The 25,747-nt window shown below is 36.9% G+C and overlaps 1 protein-coding gene across 2 annotated transcripts in view; it reads left to right on the forward strand.

The window, feature by feature from the left end:
* The window catches only part of DPP10 (dipeptidyl-peptidase 10 (non-functional)), an 814,904-nt gene that overhangs the window by 415,972 nt on the left and 373,185 nt on the right, over nt 1–25,747 (forward strand). For both annotated transcript variants that reach the window (XM_010860773.1, XM_010860774.1), the window contains exon 4: nt 2,567–2,661. In XM_010860773.1, the coding sequence (XP_010859075.1) occupies nt 2,567–2,661 (95 nt within the window). The remainder of the gene's footprint in view (nt 1–2,566; nt 2,662–25,747) is intronic.

The raw sequence follows: 25,747 nt of genomic DNA on the forward strand, positions 1-25,747 counted from the left end.
CAGCTTCTCCAACACCACAGTTCAAAAGCATCAATTCTTCAGCACTCAGCCTTCTTCACAGTCCAACTCTCACATCCATACATGATTACAGGAAAAACCATAGCCTTGACTAGACGAACCTTTGTTGGCAAAATAATGTCTCTGCTTTTGAATATGCTATCTAGGTTGGACATAACTTTCCTTCCAAGGAGTAAGCGTCTTTTAATTTCATGGCTGCAATCACCATCTGCAGTGATTTTGGAGCCCCCAAAAATAAAGACTGACACTGTTTCCACTGTTTCCCCATCTATTTGCCATGAAGTGAGTTTATTGAGGTTGGACTATTGATTCAAGTAAGCATTGATTGAGAGCTATAAGACAGGAGACCAGAGTCAGCTGGCAAGACTGAATGAGTAACACAGGTGACCAGGGTTGCTGTTGAGCCTGTGCCCATAACTATGAGATAGAAAGGAAAAGGAAGAGAGGGAAAGAATATAAATATAAAATATTTATGTGTGTAAAACCTGTTATTTTTTTACATCATGAGAAAGGTCAGCAAGTAAAGTTCATAATGAAAAGAACCTAAATTTTTTGTACGTAATGGAAGAAATTGAGAAGGTGACAGAAGACCTTATTTTAAAGATCTCATAGGTTTATCTTTCAGTACATCTAAGTACAGTTCAGATAGTAACTTGGAAATCTTTGTCTCTTCTTCTTCTGTCTTAAAACACTTTGTCTTTTTCTGTGGCCCATGCCTTTCCATCTTTCCCTTTCTGTGTTTTCCAACATGTCCCTGTCCCCATTTGATTGAAGTCAAGAAGAATCATTGACCTCTGTGTCATCCCTGACTCTAGTAGGAGAGTCATATTGGGCTCTTGATCTTCTGAATGAAATGCTGAAGAAAAACAAACTTTATTTTTGCTAGTATTAATTGCTTCTCATCATAACTTCTAGGTGTTACTATTTATAAGGTTGCAATAACTAGAGAACAGTCAGAAAACCTTGCTCTGTCAAAATGTCAGGCATTTGCACATATTCTTGACAATCCAACATGTAGTATTTATTTACTGCCAGTATATGGATGATGACCATTGGGTTATATAAGTTATATGTAACTTATATAACTTTACTTACTGTGAATAATAGGTCCAATCCCTCTCAATATTGCCTTTTTTTTTTCAAGACTGTACATAGGGTTCAATTCATTTCAGTTCAGTTGCTCAGTCGTGTCCGACTCTTTGCGACCCCATGAATTGCAGCACGCCAGGCCTCCCTGTCCATCACCAACTCCCAGAGTTCACTCAGACTCACGTCCATTGAGTCGGTGATGCCATCCAGCCATCTCATCCTCTGCCGTCCCCTTCTCCTCCTGCCTCCAATCCCTCCCAGCATCAAAGTCTTTTCCAATGAATCAACTCTTCGCATGAGGTGGCCAAAGTACTGGAGTTTCAGCTTTAGCATCATTCCTTCCAAAGAAATCCCAGGGCTGATCTCCTTCGGAATAGACTGGTTGGATCTCCTTGCAGTCCAAGGGACTCTCAAGAGTCTTCTCCAACACCACAGTTCAAAAGCATCAATTCTTTGGCGCTCAGTACATAGGGTTAGGGAAGTACATAGGGTTAGGGAAGTGTAATACCATGGAGAAGTTTAGAACAGTAAAACTGAAAAGGAGGTTATGCTCATGCAAAAAAAAAAAAAAAAGACAAGACTACTTTTGTTTGGGTATCTTTCCTTTTATCTAATTACATATATATGTATATATTATATATAATTTATATATCTTTTATGTGAATATAGATATCTTTCTTTTCTTAACTTCTGAGTACTCTTCCTGGCAATTTTTCTCAAGTTGATATTTTCAGGTGTAGAGTTCTTAAAATGGTTTAATTTCCTGGTTAATGTGGCTGAATTAAACACAAAATTATATAACATTATCAGTTCTCCAAACTAAATGCAGCTATTTAAATTGAGGACAGCATTCTCTTTAAAGTTGACAAAGTGGATACAATGGTTGGCATTGTACCAGTCTCAGAGATTTTGACCTTTGATCAGACAACCCAGGCAAAATATCAGAGGCATAATTCGAATCCCAAGGGAAAAAGAAGTTGAGTAGAAATTGAGTGGTGGCAGTACTGGATACATGAAAAAATTTGCATGAATGTGGTTCATAATGACAGTCTCAGAAATATGTCTAGTTATGTTTCAGGGGCAGCCTCGTTAAAGTTTAACTACATCACTAATCGGTAACAGCTTCAGAAATGGGAGGTGCTTCTCTTTGTCTCTTCTTTCTAAGCTCAGAATGGGCAGCAGGTTGCCCATATTTTAATTACTTTTCATTTGTTGAGCCAAGAATCTCAGTGACCCTCTCACTAACCCTGTTTTCTTTGCACAATAGGCCATAGGCTAGACAGGCTTCCTGATCACTGAAGAGGATTAATATGAGCCAAGTGTAGAGATCTGCTCAGGTTATTAAAGGCTAACAGTCATTGTTCCAATGAGCCTGTTTATTATGTACATTATCTTCTCTATAGCCATTATATTACCTAGTCAATGTGTTTGTCAATTGTTCATATCTTTGTTGTTGCAGATACAGATGTGGTGTATAAAAGCGAAAATGGACATGTCATTAAACTGAATATAGAAACAAATACTACCACATTATTATTGGAAAACACTACTTTTGTAAGTAATGAATAATTAATTACTTTAATCATTTCGGTGTTGTTTAGAATGCTCTCAAAGTATACCTAATGGCCTTTTGTTTTAGCTTCAGTACTTGCAAAACTTTTCAGGTGACGTTCAGTTCAGTTCAGTCGCTCAGTCGTGTCCAACTCTTTGCAACCCTATGAATCGCAGTACGCCAGGCCTCCCTGTCCATCACCAACTCCCGGAGTTCACTCAGACTCATGTCCATCGAGTCAGTGATGCCATACAGCCATCTCATCCTCTGTCGTCCCCTTCTCCTCCTGCCCCCAATCCCTCCCAGCATCAGAGTCTTTTCCAATGAGTCAACTCTTCGCATGAGGTGGCCAAAGTACTGGAGTTTCAGCTTTATCATCAGTCCTTCCAAAGAAATCCCAGGGCTGATCTCCTTCAGAATGGACTGGTTGGATCTCCTTGTAGTCCAAGGGACTCTCAAGAGTCTTCTCCAACACCACAGTTCAAAAGCATCAGTTCTTCATTAGGGCTAGTATATTATGTCGAATCAGGAGATCTATTGATAGGAAATACTCATGTGACCATTTGCTTTGTTTCTTCCCCATTGATCCTTTTTAGTAAATGAATAAATATTTCTTTTTTTTTTATAAATATTTCTAAGAATATTATTTTTTGAATGAATATTTATTCCAGTATTTTCTATGTCAGTTTAAACATAAAAAGGCCAATTTTTTTAAAAAGTTAGTATAACCCAGATCATTATAACTTTTTCTCTCCATTTACTTCTCATTCTTCCTGACTTGCTTTTAATTGTGATTTTGCAAATCAAGTAGAAGACAGGCTTTGTAAAACTGGCCTTTTGTTGAGGTTGCTGTGTTTTACCTTTATAATTTTGCATTCTGTCAATATCATTCCTCTTCTCCTGAATCATTGTTTGGCCTAGCAATGATCAAATAAACAACTGAATGTATTTTGTTCTTATAAATGTATATGAACTTTGGGGTAAATTAAGACTTCTTTGTTTAGATTTGCATGGAAACCCACCCCAGTATTCTTACCTGAGGAATACACATGGACAGAGGAGCCTGGCGGGCTATAATCCATGGGGTTGCAAAGAGTCAGACATAACATGACTGAGTGACTAAGCACACCATCTTAAGGTTATATTTAGCTGTGATTACCTAATGAATAAGTGATAGTTAATTAACTATTTCAAATGTTCAAAATCTAGCTATCAAACACCACTGAAAAATAGTATACAGTTATTTGCTTACTGTTTTAGATAAACAAAGGTTCAATGTATTTCCTATTAAATGTGTTAATATGGTATAGACATAGTACAAGGCCTCAGAAGACCTTCTGTACAAGTTAAAGAAATAAGCAAATTATCACATACTTTTTGTATTTATTCCTACTGGTACATTTGCAATAAACATCTGGTCTTCATGTTTATAACAGAGTGGTCAGGTGGAAGAGATGAACTAAAAATTTTGTTGTTTGGTGTTTTTATTTAATAAGAGAGAAGTGGTTGTTGAAATCATGAAGTGATTGCATATGTATATATCTGTTAGACTAAACCAAACAGCTCATGTACTTTAGCAATTAGGCTATTAACTAAATAACAATGACATTTCTGTTTTTAAATGAATCAGTCATTTCACAGATATTAGAAGAACAGGTACTCTGAATGCAATGTGTAATTGTATTAATACTTGTGGAATGCCAAGGAAATATGAAGCATATTTCTCACTGTCTAAAATATGGATTTCCTTGAGGGAGATAATGCTAACATTCCTGAAAAAGCTTAATAAACAGCATGGAACAGTATCTATTATTTATTTTTCCATTTTTAATTAAGTAATATATTTATTTTTTATTTTCGCTGTGCTGGGTCTTTGTTGCCGCTCACAGGCTTTCTCTAGTTGCAGCGAGCAGAGGCTACTCTCTGTTGTAGTGTATGAGCTTCTCACTGTGGTGGCTTCTCTTTTACCAGAGCGTGGGCTCCAGAGCACCGGGCTTTAGTAGCTGCAGTACTCAGGCTCCAGCGCCTGGCCTTAGTTGTTGTGGTTGATACTTGAACTTAGTTTCTCTGTGGCCTGTGTAATCTTCCCAAATGTGGGTTCAAATCCGTGTCCCCTGCATTGGCAGGTGAATTCTTAACCACTGGGCCACCAGGAAAGTCTCTATTGTTTCTTATTTTGGTGGTCCTCTGGGATATTAGAGAAGAGGCTAAGGAATCATTGAGAGATGTTTTAATCAGTGGGAAAGAAGGCATCAGTAGGAAATAGGCCAGGGTGTAGAAAGCAGAAATTGGTATGATGGCAGCTAATGATTTGCTGATTTAAGTCAATGCAAGTTAATTTCAATAAGACTAGTTTGGAGAAGAAACTTAAATGCATTTTGTATTTTGTTTCCTTTATTATAAAGTAATATTTTTGATGAGGATGGGTATAGGCCTTTAGTGGTCAGGCATTTAAGAATAGACTCTTAATACCTGAATATCTGGTGTGTGACTTTCCCATATTGATCATCCCCTTACACAGGTTAATGAGGTCTTCTAGTTAGGCAGGTAGGTAGTTTAATCACTCAATCATGTCCAACTCTTGCAACCCCATGGACTGTAGCCCAGTAGGCTCCTCTGTCCATGGGATTTCCCAGGCAAGAATACTGACGTGGGTTGCCATTTCCTTCTCCAAACGAGGTCTTCTACTGGTTGTTAATTATCTTTTTTTTTTTCCCCAGAATTTATTCCTTGCTTTATTAGTCTCTTTGGTGCATCAAAAAAGAAACAAAACAAACAAACATTTTTGGTTATTGTTCCCTTCTGCTGTTGGTACTTCATACCAATCCCATCTCATTGTGGTTTTCTCCATGTGCTGATTAATAACATTTTATCATTATGCTTGTATGTTTAATCTTTTAAAAATCCTTTTGAGGTATTTTTCTACTCTTCTGTAGTTAGTCATGACTCTTAATTACCACTAAGTATATTTAACAAATATTCAAATTTACTGATCTTCTAAGATTCATAGGATCCCTAAAGACATTTATCTCACAGCACAGATACTTAAGCAATTTATAAGTCCTGGAGGTGTCAGAATTCAACAGAGGAGGGTGAGGATAAGGATTGGAATGTGGCTTATATTTGCAACTAGTTAACTTAGATCTGCAAACAAAAAATACAAATTACCATGATTCCAGATAAATTCAAAGGTACTCATTTAATCATTTCCTCCTCCTAACTCCAAGATAGCATTATTAAACACAGTTGTGTTTTAAAGTGCATACTAGGCTAAGTTCTAGATATATTTTCTCTCTCAGGCTATTCTCTTGGGAAAAAAATCTATCGGAGCATAAAAATTTTATTCATACTGCAGTTTCATTTTTTTTCATTGAACAATTAGTGATACTTTAATTACAATTATAATTAATTGGATTAGATGTCTATAAAAATCTTTGTAATAAAAGTGTACCAAAGCAATTGAAAAAAAATTACTTAAAATGTGAAAGCAGAATAGCCTTTTGTTTAATAAGATATATTTTTAAAAAATGTGACTGTCAATTTATTTTAAAAATTAAGATAACACCATACTGTCAGTTCTCTTATATATTTTTTAAATATGAATATGATTAGCTGTGTAATCATATAGAGCAGACACTATGATTAAAAATAATATTGACCCTGACTGTCAAAATAAAACAAAAGCAAATAATTTTTCTGAAATAGTTGTCTTAAGGCATTCTTTTGTTTTGAAGATAGGTAGATTTGTAATGAAAGAAGAAATTAAAGGGTATATAGCTTTTTGAAAAGGAGTTATGTGAAAGAAATGATTTAGCCCCCAAACTGCTCTTAATCATTTCTAAGTGTTTGGAAATGTTATCTCATAAACCCAGGACTATTTCAAACAAAGCTAATTCACAGTGTCATAATTATGAAAACGTTTCATAAGTATTAGCTGTATTCTTTCTATTGTCAATAATTTGAATATTGCCAGTGGTCTTGGCAGAAAACACCAGTATTCATAAATAGTTCTATCAAATCTTTGTTTGACATTAGAAAGGAATTGAAAGCACGATTCCAAGCCATATGCTTAAACATTATTAAGATTTCTTTTTTTAAAGAGACAGCTTATGTACTAATATTGGAAGAGACATGGAATATCTGTAAGATATCTGTAAGCTTTTAAAAATATGCTATTAAAATAGCCTAAAGCAGAGAGGGGAAATTCATATATTTTAATGATTCCAAGGAATGTGACCTGCATATGTTTTGGTCCAGGCTCAGCCTGCAGCAGCTTGAAGCAGGATTTGGTTTCCTGGCCAGAGATTGAAGTCTGACTGTGGCAGTGAGAGTCCTGAATCCTAGCCACTAAACCAGCAGGGACAATTGACAAGGCCCTGGCCCACTGCTGTGTAGAATTGAATTTTCACATAGAAATGGGAAGCAGTGAAACAAGTAAAGTGCGTATTCGAGGAAAAGAGTATATGTGGATAGACCTAGGGGGAGGCTCAGAGATAGTCACACCCTTGTGGTAGTTTGAATCACTTCAGTTCACTTCAGTTCAGTCACTCCGTCATGTCTGCTCTTTGCGACCCTGTGGGAAGGAGCAAGCCAGGCTTCCCTGTCCATCATCAATTCCCGGAGCTTATTCAAACTCATGTCCATAGAGTCAGTGATGCCATCCAACCATCTCATGCTCTGTTGTCCCCTTTTCCTCCTGCCTTCAATCTTTCCCAACATCAGCATGTTTTCAAATGAGTCAGTTCTTTACATCAGGTGGCCAAAGTATTGGAGTTTCAGCTTCAGGATCAGTCCTTCCAATGAATATTCAAGACTGATTTCCTTTAGGATGGACTGTTTGGATCTCTTTGCAGTCCAAGGGACTCTCAAGAGTCTTCTCCAACACCACAGTTCAAAAGCATCAATTCTTTGGTACTCAGCTTTCTCTATATTCCAACTCTCACATCCATACATGACTACTGGAAAAATCATAGCTTTGACTAGATGGATCTTTGTTGGCAAAGTAATGTCTCTCTCTGCTTTTTAATATGCTATCTTGATTGGTCATAGCTTTTCTTCTAAGGAGCAAGCATCTTTTAATTTCAAGGCTGCAGTTACTATCTGCAGTGATTTTGGAACCCCAAAAAATAAAGTCTGTCTCTGACAGACTTCCATTGTTTCATCTATTTGCCATGTAGTGATTGAACTGGATGTCATGATCTTAGTCTTCTGAATGTTGAGATTTAAGCCTACCTTTCACTCTCTTCTTTCACTTTCATCAAGAGGCTCTTTAGTTCTTCACTTTCTGCCATAAGGGTGGTGTCATCTGCATATCTGAGGTCACTGATATTTCTCCCAATAATCTTGATTCCAGCTTGTGCTTCATCCAGCCTGGTATTTCTCATGATGTACTCTGCTTATAAATTAAATAAGCAGGGTGACAGTACAGAGCCTTGATGTACACCTTTCCCTGTTTGGAACAAGTTTGTTTTTCCATGTCCAGTTCTAACTGTTGCTTCTTGACCTGCCCACAGATTTCTCAGGAGGCAGGTCAGGTGGTCTGGTATTCCCATCTCTTTAAGAATTTTCCACAGTTTGTTGTCATCCAAACAGTCAAAGGCTTTGGTGGTCAGTAAAGCAGAAGTAGATATTTTTCTAGAACTCTCTTGCTTTTTTGATTAATCACTTACACAGGTCATTTCTTCCAGGTTACCTTTGGCCAGTTATCTTGCTTTGTCTGGTTCTGATTCTGTATTGAAGGTCTGTATATGAGGGTCTTCCCATATGTGTGTGCATTTCTCTGCCAAGATGGACACTAGCGAAAAGTCTGTCACTTACTATGGGGTGGTACCCCCTCTATTATGGTTCTTCAAGGAGCTGGTCTTTACACATTCTATGTATTCAGGAATGTCTCTGACTTTGAGAATGAGGAATATGTCATCCTTTATCTCTTATCTGGGCTGGGCTTAGCCTCTCCTCCCTCCTGCTATTTTGGAGTATCTGTCTACAGGCGAGAAACTCCAGCTGCTCAGCCTGGGGCCCATCTATCACCTGCCTCACAACTGTTTATTTATAGATCAATATGAAATAGATTTGACTAGAACCAAGAGAAATTTTTGGACTTATCATGCATAGAGATAGCATCAGTTGATTTGCATACCACTGTATTATTTTTGTTTAATATTCACTTATTCTGCCACTGAGCATTTGGGGTAGGAGATAGATACAAATCTTTTTACCACCAAGAAATTAAGGAACTTATTTTCTATCCATGATAGAGTAAAGAGCTACCTGATGAAAAAAAACCAAAAAACAAAAAACAATGTTACAAGCAAATAATTGTTGGATAAAGATAACCAAAATGTCACCTCTTAAGATTTGAAATAAAGTAAAGTTTTTGGAAACTTCTCATCAGCCAGATGGTTTCACATACTGGCTATAATCATGGAAAACTTATTTGTTAAAAGTCTAGCTTCAGGTAAGGCATACAAAGATGGTAGAGTATTAAAACCCTAAGTTCACCTTCTCTCATGGGCATATCAAAGTTACAATTATTTATTGAACAAGCACTGATGAGAGAGACCAGAATCTACTAGAAAAGATCTTCCACAAGAAAGGATATAAAGAAGGAACCGCAACAAGACAGGTAGGAAGGGCAGAGTTATAGCATATATTCCAGACCCATTCCTCCAGGAGAATGATCCACAAATGAGAGAATAATTAGAAATGCAGAAATTCTTCCCAATGAGAAAGGAATCTGAGTCCAACACTGGGCTCTCCAGCCTGGTGGTACTAAAGCAAAAAGTAGAGCCACCAAAATGTATGGGTTTATTTATACATTTATGCAAAACATATGTGTGAAATTCAGAGGAGCTTACTTTAGGGGATCCAGAGGACTGTGGAGCATAGGACTTCACTTACAAAGCGCACACATAGACAAAATCGCAAACATTGTGGGACCCAGGGCAGAAGCAGTAGTTTGAGGGGATCCTAGGTCAGACCTATCTGCTGATCTTTTGAGAGTGTCCTGGAGAGGCAGGAGGCAACTGGAGCTCACTCTGAGGATATAGGTACTGGCAAGAGTCATTTTGGGGAGCTCCTTCTACCAGGTGGATACTGATGCTATCAAAGGACATCTTGGAATCTTCCCTCTAGCTTTTTTAAACAAGACCCTGGCTTGCCCCCACCTACCAGCCCATAGATACCAGTACTGGAACCCCTCAGGACAAGCAACCAGCTGGGCAGGGAGGCAGTCCCACCTACCAGCAGGCAGGCTGCCTTAAGACTTCTTGAGCCCATACCAGCCCTGGAGAGGACCCTGTCCACCACAGGGTCCATGAAGAATACTCATAAATCAGTACACAGGTACTAGATCAACGACCCCCAGGAGGGCCCTGCAGCCAGAGACCATGGGACACTGCTTTATCCATCGGTGGGCATGAATGGTCCCTAGAACCTTCTGGGCCCTGGGCCCTCCCAGCAGCCATCCAGTTCTAACTTTGTGGTCAGCCTCATTCACTAGCAGTTCAACACCAACACCCTAGGACCCAGCTCAGTCTTCCAGCAGATGGCACTAGCCCTTGGACCTGGCTTTATCCATGATGGGTGAGCACTTTGTACTCCTCTGCCAGCTGCCCCACTCTCCAATGACCAGTACCAGCTTTGGGATACCCTAGAACCTGTGGCCAGTCATGTAAGGAACCAGCCTAACCCACCAGCAGGCCAACACTAAATCCAAGAAAGCCAAAAGCCATCCGCCTAGAACCTAGCACTGCCCTGGAGTATGCCAGCACTAGCACTGGATTCCACAGCCAGCCACCATGTGACTGGGCTCCACAGTGGCTGTCAGTCTTTTGTACAAGACAGGGGACTGGCAACCAATCATACCAGGGGCTAGCACACTTACCATACTGCCTAAAGTAGGCCACCACGAGAGAAGGACCCACATAGCCCACATAGGGGCACCCCAAGAGCATAGAGCTCCAATGACCAGAGGGGAATGTGCTGCTGAGATGCAGGATGTCTACCTCCTACAAAAGACCACTTCCAAGGCCACTTTTCCAACTTTCCAAGGTCAGGAAACCTAACCAACATACTAGAAAGAGAAACAGCAAATTAGGGAAATGGGCAAAGTAACAGAGGAATAAGTTCTAAACAAAAGAACAAGACAGAACCCCAGAGGAACTGAGTGAAGTGGATAGAGATATATGGTCTAATAGATAAAGAGTTCAAGATAATTACAATAATCAACAAACTTGAGAGAAGAATTGATGAAGAATGAAAAGTTAGACGTTTTAACAGTGTACAAAAGTACTGGATTGGCCAGAACGTTTGGGTTTTTTAGAAAAATGCTATGGGAAAACCCTAACAAACTTTCTGGGTAATCCAATATAAAGAAGAACCAAATAGAGATGAAGAATACAGTACTGAAAAAAAATACACTAAAAGGAATAAACCATAAGTTAAGTGATGCAGAGGAACAGATCAACAAGTAGGAAGACTGAGTAGTGGAAACCACTAAGGATGAAAAGAAAAAAGAAAAAAAAAAGAGAATAAAAAGAAATAAGGACAGTTTAAGAGGCCTCTGGTACAATGTTAAGCATAGTACCATTGATGTTATAGGGGTCCTAAAGAAGAAGAATTAGAGAAAGGGTCAAAGGACAGGTCTGAGGACATGATAGCTTAAAACTTCCGTAACCTGAGAAAGGAATCAGACACCCACATCCAGGAAACACAGTCTCAAACAGGATCAACCCAAAGAGAACCACATTAAGACACACTGAAACTAAAATGGCGAAGTTAAAGAGAGGAATATTAAAAACAGCAGAGGCAAAGAACAAGTTATGTGCATGGCAACTCTTACTAGGCTCTTAGTTATTTCAGCAGAAACTCTGCAGGTAGGAAGGGTGGCAGAATATATTTAAAGTAATAGAAGTGAAAAATCTACAACCAAGGAAACTACCCAGCAACAGTTTCATTCAAACTTGAAGGAGAGATCAAAAATTTTAGACAGTAGAAGTTAGAACTATAGCATCACCAAGCCAGCTTTACAAAAAGTGTTAATGAGACTAATCTAAGTGAAAAAGAAAAGGTCTCAACGAGAAACATGAACATTATGAAAGGAAAAACTTCCTTAGTAAGGCCAAATACACAGTAAATATATCTTGGGTATTAACTCCTATCAGTCATGTCATTTGCAAATATTTTCACCCATTCGGTAGATTGCCTTTTCATTTTGTTAGTGCTTTTATTTGGTGTCTGAAAGCTTTTAAGTTTAATTAGGTCCCATTTGTTTATTTTTGCTTTTGTTTCCTTTGCCTGAGGAGACAGATTCCCTAAGAAATATTGCTATAATTTCCATCAAAGAAATTATATATATGCCTATATTTTCTTCCAGGTGGTTATGGGTCTTGCATTGAGGTCTTTAATCCATCTTGAGTTTATGTTTGTATATGGTATGAGGAAATATTCTACTTTCATTCTTTCATATGTAACTGTTTGGTTTTCCCAGCACCACTTATTGAAAAAGCTGTCTTTTCTCCATTGCCTATTCTTGCCTCCTTTGTTGTTGATTAATTGACCATAAGTTTGTGGGTTTCTTTCTGGGCTGTGTATTCCATTCCATGGATGTGTGTGTCTACTTTTGTGTCAGCATATGTTATTTTCATCACTATAGCTTTGTAGTATAGTCTGAAATCAGGGAACTTGGTTATTGCTGCTTTGTATTTTTTCCTCAAGATTGCTTTGGCAATTTGAGGTCTTTTGTAGTTCCATATAAATTATAGGATTATATGTTTTAGTTCTGTGAGAAATGTCATGGATATTCTGATAGGGATTCCATTAAATCTGTAAATTGCTTTGGGTAGTATGGGAATTTTAACAATATTAATTCTTCTGATCCTTGAACATTGGATATTTTTTCATTTCTTTGTATCATTTTCAATTTTCTTTATCAGTGTTTTATACTTTTCACAGTGTAGGTCTTTCAAGTCCTTGGTTAAGTTTTTCCCTCAGTATTGTATTCTTTTTGATGTGATTTTTAAATGGGATTGCTTTCTTGCTTTCTGTTTCCTTTAGTTCATATTTGTATATAGAAAAGCAACAGATTTCTGTATATTATTCTTATATCCTATAGCCTTACTGCATTTATTTACTAGCTCTAAATTTTTTTGGTGAATATTTCAGGGCTTTCTATATACAGGCTCATGCCATCTGCAAATAGTGACAGTTTTATTCCTTCCATTCCAGTTTGGGCACTTTTTCTTGCCTGATTGATGTGGCTAGGATTTCCAATACTATGTTAATTAGAAGTGAGTGTTGGCATTCTTGTTTTATTCCTGATTTTAGAGGAAAAGCTTTCCAATTTACACTGTTACGTATGATGTGGGTTTGTCATAAATGTCCTTTTTTATGTTGAGGTATGTTCCATTTGGACTTCTCAGGTGGAGCCAATGGTAGAATCTGCCTGCCATCGTAGGAGACTAAAAGATGTGAGTTCAACCCCTTGGTTGGGAATATCCCCTGGAGAAAGGCATGGCAACCCCCTCCAGTGTTCTTGCCTGGAGAATCCCATGGATGGAGGAGCCTGGTGGGCTACAGTTTATAGGGTTCGCAAAGAGTCTGAAACAATAGGCACGACTGAAGCAACTGAGCATACAAGCACGCACGTTCCATCTGCATATTCTATTCTTACCAAAAGTAATAGTAAATACAAATTCAGTTTATATAGATAATCTTACAGCTTTATATATACTTATATATTTAGTAAAAAAAAAAAAAGAAGGCAAATAAATTCACATTGTTAGTTCTGTTTTTTGGGAACAAAGCATTTATTTTTACAATCTCTCATTTAGTGTAATCTTGTTTTTACAGTCATATGGCTTTCTTCTTATTCTTTGTCTCATAATTTATATGTGTTCATTAAATATTAACAATTGATATTTTGTAAAATTAGTATAAAGAATATATTACTTTTAGTCTTCCTCATTGACATTTTAAAGATGACATAGTGAAAACATGGTTGGAAAATATATACAGTATATTGGCTTATCCAATAAGACGGTCACTAGCCACATATGACTATTTAAAATCTAATAAAGTTAAAAACTCTATTTTTTAGTTACAACAGTCACATTTCAAACATTCAATATCCAAGTGTAACCAGTGGCTACCAATTTGGATAATGCTTATACTGAGCCTTTCCATTATCATAGAAAGTTCTGGTATTATTGTTGTTCAGTTGCTCAGTTGTGTGGACTACAGAACGCCAGGCTTCCCTTGTCCTTCACCATCTCCTGGAGCTTGGTGAAACTCATGTCCCTTGAGTCAGTGATACCATTGAACCATCTCGCCCTCTGTCATCCCCTCTTCACCTGCCTTCAATCTTTCCCAGCATCTAGATCTTTTCTAATGAATCAGCTCTTCATATCAGGTGTCCAAAGTATTGGCTTCAACTTCAGCATCAGTCCTTCCAATGAATATTCAGGATTGATTGGTTTGATCTCCTTGCAGTCCAAGGGACTCTCAAGTGTCTTCTCCAACACCACAGTTCAAAAGCATCAATTCTTCAGCACTCAGCCTTCTTTGTAGTTCAACTCTCACATCCATACATGACTACTGGAAAAACCACATCATTGACTAGATGGATCTTTGTTGGCAAAGTAATGTCTCTGCTTTTTAATATGCTGTCTAGGTTTGTCATAGCTTTTCTTCCAAAGAGCAAGCCTTTTTTAATTTCCTGACTGCAGTAACCATCTGCAGTGATTCTGGAGCCCAAGAAAATAGTCTCTCACTGTTTGCATTGTTTCCCCATCTATTTGCAATAAAGTGATGGGACCGAATGCCATGATCCTCGTTTTCTGAATGTTGCATTTTAAGCCAGCTTTTTCACTCTCCTCTTTTACCTTCATCAAGGTGCTTTTTAGTTCCTCTTCACTTTCTGCCATAAGGGGTGGTTTCATCTGCATTTCTGAAGTTATTAATATTTCTTCCTGCCATCTTGATTCCAGCTTGTGCTTCATTCAGCCTGGCATTTCAAATGATGTACTCTGCATATAAGTTAAATAAGCAGGGTGACAATGCAGCCTTGATGTACTCCTTTCCCAATTTGGAACCAGTCTTTTGTTCTGTCTGGTTCTAACTGTTGCTTCTTGACCTGCATACAGGTTTTGCAGGAGGAAGGTAAGGTGGTCTGATATTCCCATACTTAATAAAGATAAAATTTTCCCTCAATATTACATTTTGAGGGTAGCAATGTATCTATTTGTTCAGTTCAGTTTCTCAGTCATGTTCTACTCTTTGTGATCCCATGGACTGCAGCACGCCAGGCTTCCCTGTCCATCACCAACTCCCAGACCTTGCTCAAACTCTTGTCCATTGAATCAGTGATGCCATCCAAGATATTTGCACCTATCATAAATTTCTCCAGAAATGTGTCTATGATCTGTACATAAACAATATATCTCAAATATGTATATATTTATGTGTGTAAGTGTTTATTTCCACAGCATGGATGATTACCTTTTTCATCCACTTAATAGTATAAATTGAAGATCTTTTTTTATGATGCCTTTTTTTCCCCTCTGATATGATTTAGTGAGTTCATAGAATTCCCTTGCATAATGTACTACCATATATTCATTTCCTATTATATTCCTGTAAATATACTTGACAGTCATCTTTGAAATATATTTGTGGGCTAAATTCATAACAGTATGTAAAAAGAAAAGTTTATTTGAAATTTAATAGACAGTATTAAATTGTGGTAAGCAAGTCCACCAATGTTATATGATACTGCCTGTTAATCTACTCTGGCCATCACTAAGTATTGCCAACATGTTAACCATTATCACTTTGGCTGATGAAAAATAGTAATTAATTTTATATGGATTTGTGGTTATTTAATTATGAGTGAGACTGAGCATTATTTTGTCATATGTGCATTGACAATCGATTCATTTTGTCTATGAATTCCTTTTCATAAGTTTTTAAAATTGGGACTTAGAAGTGACACCCATGTGGCAAAACTTTAAATATTTCTACTTACCTTGAATCATACTGGAATGATTCATTCACCACCATCTAGAAAGTTCAGTGAAAGTTTTTTTGTATTACATAGGTCTTATTCAGTTCAATTCAGTTCAGTGGCTCAGTCATGTCCAACTTTTTGTGACCACATGGATTGCAGCATGCCAGGCTTCCCTGTCCATCACCAACTCCTGGAGCTTACTCAAACTCATGTCTATTGAGTTGGTGATACCATCTAAGCATCTCATCCTCTGCTGTCCTCTTCTCCTCTTGCCTTCAATCTTTCCCAGCATCAGTTTCTTTTCCAAGGACCTGTATCTGTTATTAACTGGTGGAAGAAGGAATGAATCACAAGTATTAGTGAAGGAAGAGCAATGGGAGGATTTGCGAGTAAATGTCTATAATGACCTCATTTAACTTTAAATATTTATTTAACAAAACAATCAGCTGCCCTATAAAGTGTTAGAAGTATATACCTTAATTTTTCTCTCAGTTGTCAAAGTGAAATAAAATTAATACTAAAAAAAGAAATAGGCAAACTGAACACACTCTTCATGCTTTGAGCTTAATGTAACCCTGAAAATGTGTTAAAAAGAAAAAAGAATTGATCTTTGCATTCTATACATTTTGTTAAAAATATTGAAGCTATTAATAAACATTTCTGATAAAGGGGACAATGCAAGAAGTAACATGGATTTTGGTCATTAAAATGCAAAATTAGTAAATGACAATTCATTTTTCTATCTATGCTTATGGCATCCCACTCCAGTACTCTTGCCTGGAGAATCCCATGGGCGGAAGAGCCTGGTAGGCTGCAGTCCATGGGGTCGCGGAGGGTCGGACACGACTGAGCAACTTGACTTTCACTTTTCACTTTCATGCATTGGAGAAGGAAATGGCAACCCACTCCAGTGTTCTTGCCTGGAGAATCCCAGCGACCGGGAGCCTGGTGGGCTGCCGTCTATGGGGTCACACAGAGTCAGACACGACTGAAGTGACTTAGCAGTGGTTTTTTTTTGGTGCATGCATAACAGCTGCTAAGCACAGTTGAGGAGATCCAGAAGTGTTTCCAACTGAGACTATTAGATGATAATAAAAAACTGTTTCTTTAGATCTTGGAATTTAGGCTCAAGACATTGAGCAGGAGGCAGCCTCTAATTGTTCCTTATTGTCATTCCATGGGATTTGCTTTGATTACAGGACATTTTTCTATCCCCAAGTAAGCAGAAAGTTCTGTGTCACCACGGACGTAAATCTGAAATTACTCTTTTCTTTTACTATTGTCCTTTGATTTGGCAGATTAGGGCCATTTATATTATATCTGCTTATTAAATGGATACTGAAAAAGAAGGAAGTGGAGAATCAACTTATTATGATTCCAGAGCAGGAGGAGAAATAATACATCTGTTAATATACTCAAGAAATACTTTGTTCAAAACTGAAAACCTGAATCTTGTTACTCTTTGGTTTTTCATATGAGTTGCATATTCAGATTCTGCCTCCGAATTGTCATATTCTATGGTTTTTGTTATTTGTATCCTGTATCTATTATAATCTGTGAAGATCATTAGTTAGTTGAAAAATATTAGTGTGTAATTAATATAACAACTCTTCCTATTTAATTGAAAAAATAAGCTAAAAATATAAAAACACAGTTCACAAAAGAAACACAGAAACACATATCATTAATAAATAAATACTTAACATAATTTACAAACAGAAAAAGGATAGTCAAGAAAGAGATAGTATTCTGTACCTATCCCACTGGCAAAGTTTAACTCTGACGTCCCCAAGAATTGAAAAGAATGTGGAAAACAGGGCCTCTTAATCATTGCTGACAGGAGGGTAATTTGTGTTTTTACTTTGGGTAACAGTTTGTCATTTTGTGTGAAGTAAAACATTCACACACCCTACAACCCACGCGTTTCTCACTTTCTATTAATAGGCATTTCTAATAAAGTGAAAAATAAAGAATTACTTTCAGGTTTGGACCATTAAAGTGAAATTTAATGAACAAATGGCAGCTCAACTTTTCAACTAATTCCCTCTGGAAAATATTTTTATATCCTTGGGTTTTTGTTGAATGTCTAACTCAGTTTGGTTATATATATGTTTACCTAAATGACACATTTTTTTAGTCTTAGTTGGTTTTGAACTTTTAATAGAGGCATCAGATGGTCCATGATATTATGCATCCTACTTAAATGTCCTCAGCATTCTGTTACAGATTCATGAATATTTACATTTAGTTGTAGTTCACTGACTTTTATAGGCTATTATATTATTTTATGTTATTTTCCTATTGTTATCTGGTTTGTCATTATTTCTGTAGATTATAACATATTTGCTGTGTATCTGATATTTAAGTTTAACTGGGCATCCTGTGTTTTTACAGTTTAAATCTCTTGTGAACAACACTTAGTTAAGTGAAAGTGAAAGTTGCTCAATTTGTCCGTCTCTTTGGACCCCCTGGACTATACAGTCCATGAAAATCTCCAGGCCAGAATACTGGGGTGGGTAGCCTTTCCCTTCTCCAAGGGATCTTCCTAACCCAGGGGTCAAACTCAGGTCTGACAGAAAAGTTATTAGTCTAATTCCATGTATTGAAAGTCTATTAAGATGAAAACAGCAAATAAATGTTACACTATTTATATATTATGATTTTATCAAAGATAGAAAATAAGAGAAAGTAGATATCGAACTTGATATTGTTAAAGAATATACCAGAATACATTAAATCTCAACAAATAATTTTCTTTTTCATTACTAACCTATGTTCTCTTATTTTCTTTGAAATTACTTATGGCAATGCTAAACTAATGATGTCATACCAACTTATGATCATGTCTCAAGAAAATTTAATTTTTACAGCATGCGTATTGTCCTATGTTTTCCTCATATTGAAAGATTTAGCCAAGTTAATTTTTTTATGAAGCAATATTGGTCTTTATATTTTCTTTCTAGAAATGTAAAAATTGCATAGTTTTTGGTAACCATACCCTGGCCTATGTCAGATATGAAATCATTTCACTGACAAAAATACTTGAAATGTCTATATCATATTTTAAAATATTAACTCTATTAACTACAGTTTTCTTTCTAATATTTACCTAATGGAATATTAGCAAAAATTGTACTTAAGTAATTTGCTACTGGAGGAGTCTAATCAACCTATCTTATAAACATTATATTGAATAAATCATATTAGACCATGATTAGGAAAACTTATCCAGAAATCCTAATGTGATATATTATTAGGATTCCATAACTTTTCTATCTACTGTATTTTTAATACAATTAGTATGTTATATTCTTTGCCTGAATATAATAGCATCCATTTAAAAAATACGTTTGAAATATTGTGATTAGGAAATATTAAGACAAGAAGAATGAGAGTAGCACAGCTGACTTCAGAAAAATAATTTGCATATTTTGTAATTTATAGTCTCTCTATACTTTCTCCAGCTTCAGTTCAGTTCAGTTCAGTTCAGTCTCTCAGTCGTGTCCAACTCTTTGCGACCCCATGAGTCGCAGCACGCCAGGCCTCCCTGTCCATCACCAACTCCCAGAGTTCACTCAAACTCACGTCCATCAAGTCGGTGATGCCATCCAGCCATCTCATCCTCTGTCGTCCCCTTTTCCTCTTGCCCCCAATCCCTCCCAGCATCAGAGTCTTTTCCAATGAGTCAATTCTTTGCATGAGGTGGCCAAAGTACTGGAGTTTCAGCTTTAGCATCATTCCTTCCAAAGAAATCCCAGGGCTGATCTCCTTTAGAATGGACTGGTTGGATCTCCTTGTAGTCCAAAGGACTCTCAAGAGTCTTCTCCAACACCACAGTTCAATTCTCCAGCTTAAACTTTCCTAATTTATTGTATTCTTGAGTGGAGGAATACTCACATTCTTTTCTAAGTCACCTAATTGTCCCTGTTTTAAGTTATTAATAGAACTCAGAAACCATTAGCTGTCACCTTCTATTAAAGATAAAATATTGTTTTTTAAATGTTTTAGTGTATGGAATATGATCCAAATCAATAGAGTATTAATTGGCTGTTCATGTTTATTGAGCAATAAAGATATATGTGAGGCATTCTGCATGAGTTAGTAAGTACTGATTTAATAGTCTTAAGAGCTACCTACTGGTGCCATGGCATTTTCGTCATTGAGTATTTTAATAAACTATTCTAGTATCTATAAAATGCAAGTTTCCAAGAAAAAAAGAGTGACCATATTTTATGTTTATACAAGATGAATGTCCTAGATATCACAAAGAAATATAGTTCAAACACTCTTCTAAGTAATTGGGTAGCTAAGAAAAGACAACATTAAAAAATACAATAATGGTCTGATTTTTTCAAATCTTTGCATATAAACACAGTTATGGTGGTAACAAACAATCATGTTTTTATTTAGATCTGCAAGATAGAAGGTAATCTCTTTGCCTCTTCCTTGTTCCTTTTATTTGAAGTTAGGCAGAGAAAGAGAGCCTATCTTTGGTATCACATAATAGATTACAATTTGGTTTGTATTCTTTTCTGCCTTCTCTCAATCCTCTTTCCCTTTTAATCAATGACATAGTAACCATTTCTCTCCTGCCATTCACTTAAGTTCAACTGGCTTTTTGAAATCTTTCCTTATGCTCATTTCACAATCACTTATAGCCTACATTGCCAAAGAAACTTTTTCAAAACATTTGAAAATGTAATATTTTATTTTCTTCTAGAATAAGAGATGACTTTTCAAAGCATTTTCGTCAGTTATTAAAATGATCAGTTTAAAATTAAATTAGATAATTAGGGACATTATAGCCAAATGATTTAACATAAGGGGTATTTGTGTTTATGTGTGTGTAGTCATTTTGGTTGGACGAGGTGAAGAGAGCAGAAAATAAAAAAAGACCATACGGTTCTCAAAGACTTGTTTTCTTGTTTTCATCATTCTATATTTGTTGAAAATGTACTCTTTTACACTCTAAGACTTAGTTGATTCTCCAGCTAAAGTTTTTAGATCAGTATTTTTGTTGTTGTTAAATAGAGATGCCTATGCATATGTTAGGACTTCCCAGATGGCACTACTGGTTTAAGAACCCACTTGTCAATGCAGGAGAGACGTAAGAGACACAGGTTTGATCCCTGGGTCGGAAAGATCCCCTGGAGGAGGGCCTGGCAACCTATTCCAGTGTTCTTGCCTGGAGAATCCCATGGACAGAGGAGCCTGGTAGGCTACAGTCTATAGGGTCACAAAAAGTTGGACACTACTGAAGCAACTTAACACTCATATATTTTATATGAGTGTTAACACTTAAATATTTTATATATAACACATATTTTATATAACACTTATATATTTTATATTTATATATAACACATATATTTTATATATAAAATATATATATATATTTACCACGTACATGTTATAAGATCTAGAATAATATTCACCTAAACTGTACAGATCTTATGCATCTGACATTTCTCAGTTTTAAAGTACCCAAGCTTTCTTACCAATTTTTGTTTTATTTTTAATTCAATCTCTGATTCTTCTCCTCTTGATTAGTCTTTTCTCATCCTTAAGTCACACAAATGCATATTTTATATTTTCTGGCACTTCTGACATTTAAGTTTGTGTTTAATGATTTCTTGCCATGATATTCAATATCTGACAACTTGGAATACCATCATTATCTATTTCTATCTCCAGTTATAATGTTTCTGACAAGAATGAATCATTGCAATGGAGCCTCTTAATAGGGGCATTACTGTGGCAATAGATGTAAATTGAGATTCCAAACAACCCAGAAGAGCAATCAGAAACAGTGATCAATGATGAGATGGACTGCACATATAATTATATACATGTGACTCAGATGAATCGCTTGTGCTGAAAAGGACAGAAAAGGCTTAAAGGGGGAGAATTAGAATGATCTTTGTGAGAAATAAAACTCAAATTAGGAGCAGGGAGAGGTGATGCTGTTACAGCAGGTGGGACAGATTGAACAATAATACAATGATAAAACACATTCAAAGAATAAAAGTAATAGTAAACATTACTCAAAATAACTGTATTGTTTCTGATCCACCCATGGTAAAACATGTTGTTTGATAATTTTTTCCTTTAATTTGGGAATTAATTTGCATTGGATGTAACCTTTTATGTAATATTCCATAAAGTCCCAAATATTTCATTTAAATTTCAGGCTTTTGCACAAAAATCTGAAATATCCCCTGTTAGGTTTCCATAGGGATTATAACCACAGCATTATCTAAAATTGATATGTCTAAAATTTTCCTTAAAATATGCCTGTTTTTTGCTTTTTCCCAACTGAGGTTGCAGTAGCAACATTAACCCATGGATTAAAAATGTGAAAACCCATATTTGTTTTGTAGTTTCTTTCCTTGGTTTTCAAATATAGTCATTAAATTATTTTGTTTTTATCAACCATCTCCCTTGCATATGTCCCCTTCTTTCTATGCTCTTGGCTCTTTCTAAACTTCTTGACATTGCTTATCTGGATGACAATGAGAACCTCTTACCAGATCTAATTGACCTCAAGATATCATTAGAACCAACTCATTTTCTTTTCCACCCAATTGTCAGAGGAATTATTCTAAATTCAAATCTGACTTTATTGCTTCCTTGGCTTTAAATTTCACCATTCATGGATTTAAATTTCACCATTCAGCACTAATCCATGGGGCTGGCCACACCTCTTTTAAAGCTTTGTGCATATTTTTGAAGATTGTTCTCATAATATAGTCTGCAATTTCATATAACTGGAAAACACTGGATTATGAAGTTTTCACTGACTTTACCACCAAGTATATGAAGTGTATACCATTCTTTTTTGTAACTCTCCCAGCATTGCCCCTCTGACCCCCACCTCACCTTTGTCCTTATGGCAGTTATTGCTTTACCAAAATTTAGCAAACTAGTAGCCCCTAGGCAAAATATGGTAGCCATATATATTTCAAAATACTGGGCTATAATTTTAAAATCTTATTGTGAATTATATTAGAACTACTGTATATAATTTCTTAAATGATAATGGTTATTGAAACCAAGGGGCTACTGCCCCTTTAAACAACCTAGTCTAAGGGCTACTTGCCCGCTAGTCCATTTGGCCTCAGTGTATTCAGACATCCCTTTTCTATCACTACAGTCTTTTAAGTCCTTTGGATTTTGGACTCCTGCTGTATCATGGAAAAGCACAGTTCTTATCTTATCCTGCCCAGTATGAGATGGGAAAATTTCCAAAGACTTTGTTTTTCAACTTTGTAGCACCTTCAGTGTTTACCATGATGCTCATCTTATTTTGAACGTTCAATAAGTTAGTTTTGGTACAGTTGAGTGATATACAGAATGAGGTACTACAGAATCTTCCCAAGCTGCCTGAAAGCATGCATTTGTTTCTCAACTTGATCAGATAGATGTCTTGTTTTCATTGTTATTAAATTAACAACCAGCATATCTGTTTTTCTGTTTCTCTCACCTGGCATGTCTTTAATTGAATGTTCCTAGATGGCAGAGTTCATGCATTTTAATGCTCTTTGTCCAAAAATGCACTAGTAAACATCACTGCTGAATAATACCAATAAGCACATGTAGAAAATATCTCTGCATCCTTTTATTGCAATAGTAATGAAGTGATTAAATATATAGGTAACAAAATAGCATTATTGACAATAATAAACTTCCTAAAATGCCAATTTGAGGCCTTATCAAGTTGAGAGTCAACTGGAACTATATTAATGTCTGTAATTAGGGTCAATATACACCAAGGAGTCTCTGGGGTCTGCTAGGAAGAATTAATCTCCCAGATGCAACAGATGATAACGTAAATGGCTTATGCTAAGAGGGATTTTTCCTGAGATTTCCATGTCCCTTAGCTAAGCAGCAAGAATGTCTGTCTTATACGTGTATCATCAGCAAGTCTCTTTGCAGCACCACCTGTGCACAGCTCTCTAAATTTAGAGAAGTTTCTATAGCTTGGGCCTCTGAAAAGGTATTTGGAATGTTTCCCAGGTTGTGTGCTGCATAAACTTGGAGGCAGTGTAGTGATAATTAATAAAGTGCCATTATTGTAGGAATAATTGTAGGAACTGTAAAAGATACTAAAATGTTGTTACCAGGGGCTCAGATGCACCTGTGAACGTGTGAAGTTAATTTGTGTGAGCAACATCATATGAGAGTGGATGGGGACAAGGGAGGTGAGATTTTCTTTAATTCAGACTTCAGACAGTGTGGCTCTCTAAAAAAAGAGAGAGAAAGGAGGAACGAGGGAAAGAAGGAAAGAAGGAAAAAAGAGAGAGAGGGAGAGATGGAGGAAGGGAGGAAGGGAAGGAAGGAGGGTGGGAGGAAGGAAAGAAAGAAGGAATGAAAACAAAAAAGAACCTCCTGTTGGTGCAGGGCTTGTGAAAGGAGTTCCCCCTTCATTCTTTCATGATGTATACTTCTCTGTGACCTTGACAAAAGTTTAAGAACTGTTATAATTAAAGTTATCTTATTCCCATTGGACTGGAATGATGGGTATTGCCCTTTTAACCAATTTTTAAATAACAATGAACCTCCTCATCTGTGTAACAATGCACCTCCTAATACTGCATTCCTGTGAGAGAGAGGACCTTGTGTTCTCTATGTGACTCTGAATTTCATACAGGCTAATATCCATGGTTTCTATGTACACTAAGTTAGTGAAAAAATTAGAATGAGGATACCTTCCTTACAGCTTTGTCATGGAAGGAGTGTTGAGAACTACAGAGTTCAAAGCAATTTCAGAGCTTATAATATGATAGATGATAGCTCTACTAATTGTGATGGTATCTCCTCTGTTGTGATTGTAGTTTGTTGTTATTTTCATTATTATTGAAATGGCTTTTTGAAAAAATGAAAAGCATATCTAGCTGAGAAATGAAAAAAACTATGTTATTTCAACAATTCTGTAGGTGTGTGTGTAAGGGGGTGCTTTCCCCTGGCTCAGCAGCTAAAGAATCAGCCTGCAGTGCGGGAGACCAAGGAGATGTGGGCTGGATCCCTGGGTCAGGAAGATACCATGGAGGAGGAAATGGCAACACACTCTAGTATTCTTGCCTGGAGAATCCCATGGACAGAGAAGCCTGGCAGGCTACAGTCCAAAGTGTTGCAGAGTCAGACACCACTGAGTGACTAAGCACAGCACAGACTTACAATTCAATTCTTTCTGATACTAATTACCCAGAGTTAGTGAAAAACCCACAGGTTAAAGACACAGTGACTGCCCCCAATTTGATAATGTGATAGAATGATACAGAAAGAGCTATAGTTATGATCACTGGTTTATTATAAAGAATACAAATGAAAAGCTAGATGAAGAGGTAAATAGGGTAAGTGAAGAAGGGTCCTAAGCACAGACTCTGTTTCAGAGTTGAGACGCATCCTCTTCTGCTACACTGATATGTTTATTATCAAGGAAGCTTCTACAAATCTCATCATTCAGAGGCTTTCACTGAGATTTTGTTAGCTAGGACTGGTTGATTAAATTGCTGGCAATGTGATTAAACTTCATCTCCAGTGCTACCACCCTCCCTGACCTCCAAGTAGGGTTCAAAGTTCTACCCCTCTAATCAGGTGGTTGGTTCTTCTGGTGACCAGCCCCCATCCAGAAGCTATCTAGTCACTCTCCCCTCATGGAGTCATCTCATTCAAATCAGATCAGATCAGTCGCTCAGTCGTGTCCGACTCTGCGACCCCATGAATCGCAGCACGCCAGGCCTCCCTGTCCATCACCAACTCCCGGAGTTCACTCAGACTCATGTCCATCGAGTCAGTGATGCCATCCAGCCATCTCATCCTCTGTCGTCCCCTTCTCCTCCTGCCCCCGATCCCTCCCAGCATCAGAGTCTTTTCCAATGAGTCAACTCTTCGCATGAGGTGGCCAAAGTACTGGAGTTTCAGCTTTAGCATCATTCCTTCCAAAGAAATCCCAGGGCTGATCTCCTTTAGAATGAACTGGTTGAATCTCCTTGCAGTCCAAGGGACTCAAGAGTTTTCTCCAACACCACAGTTCAAAAGCATCAATTCTTCAGCACTCAGCCTTCTTCACAGTCCAACTC

Source organism: Bison bison, unplaced genomic scaffold, assembly GCF_000754665.1.
Source record: "Bison bison bison isolate TAMUID 2011002044 unplaced genomic scaffold, Bison_UMD1.0 scf7180017864471, whole genome shotgun sequence".
Taxonomy (NCBI): domain Eukaryota; kingdom Metazoa; phylum Chordata; class Mammalia; order Artiodactyla; family Bovidae; genus Bison; species Bison bison.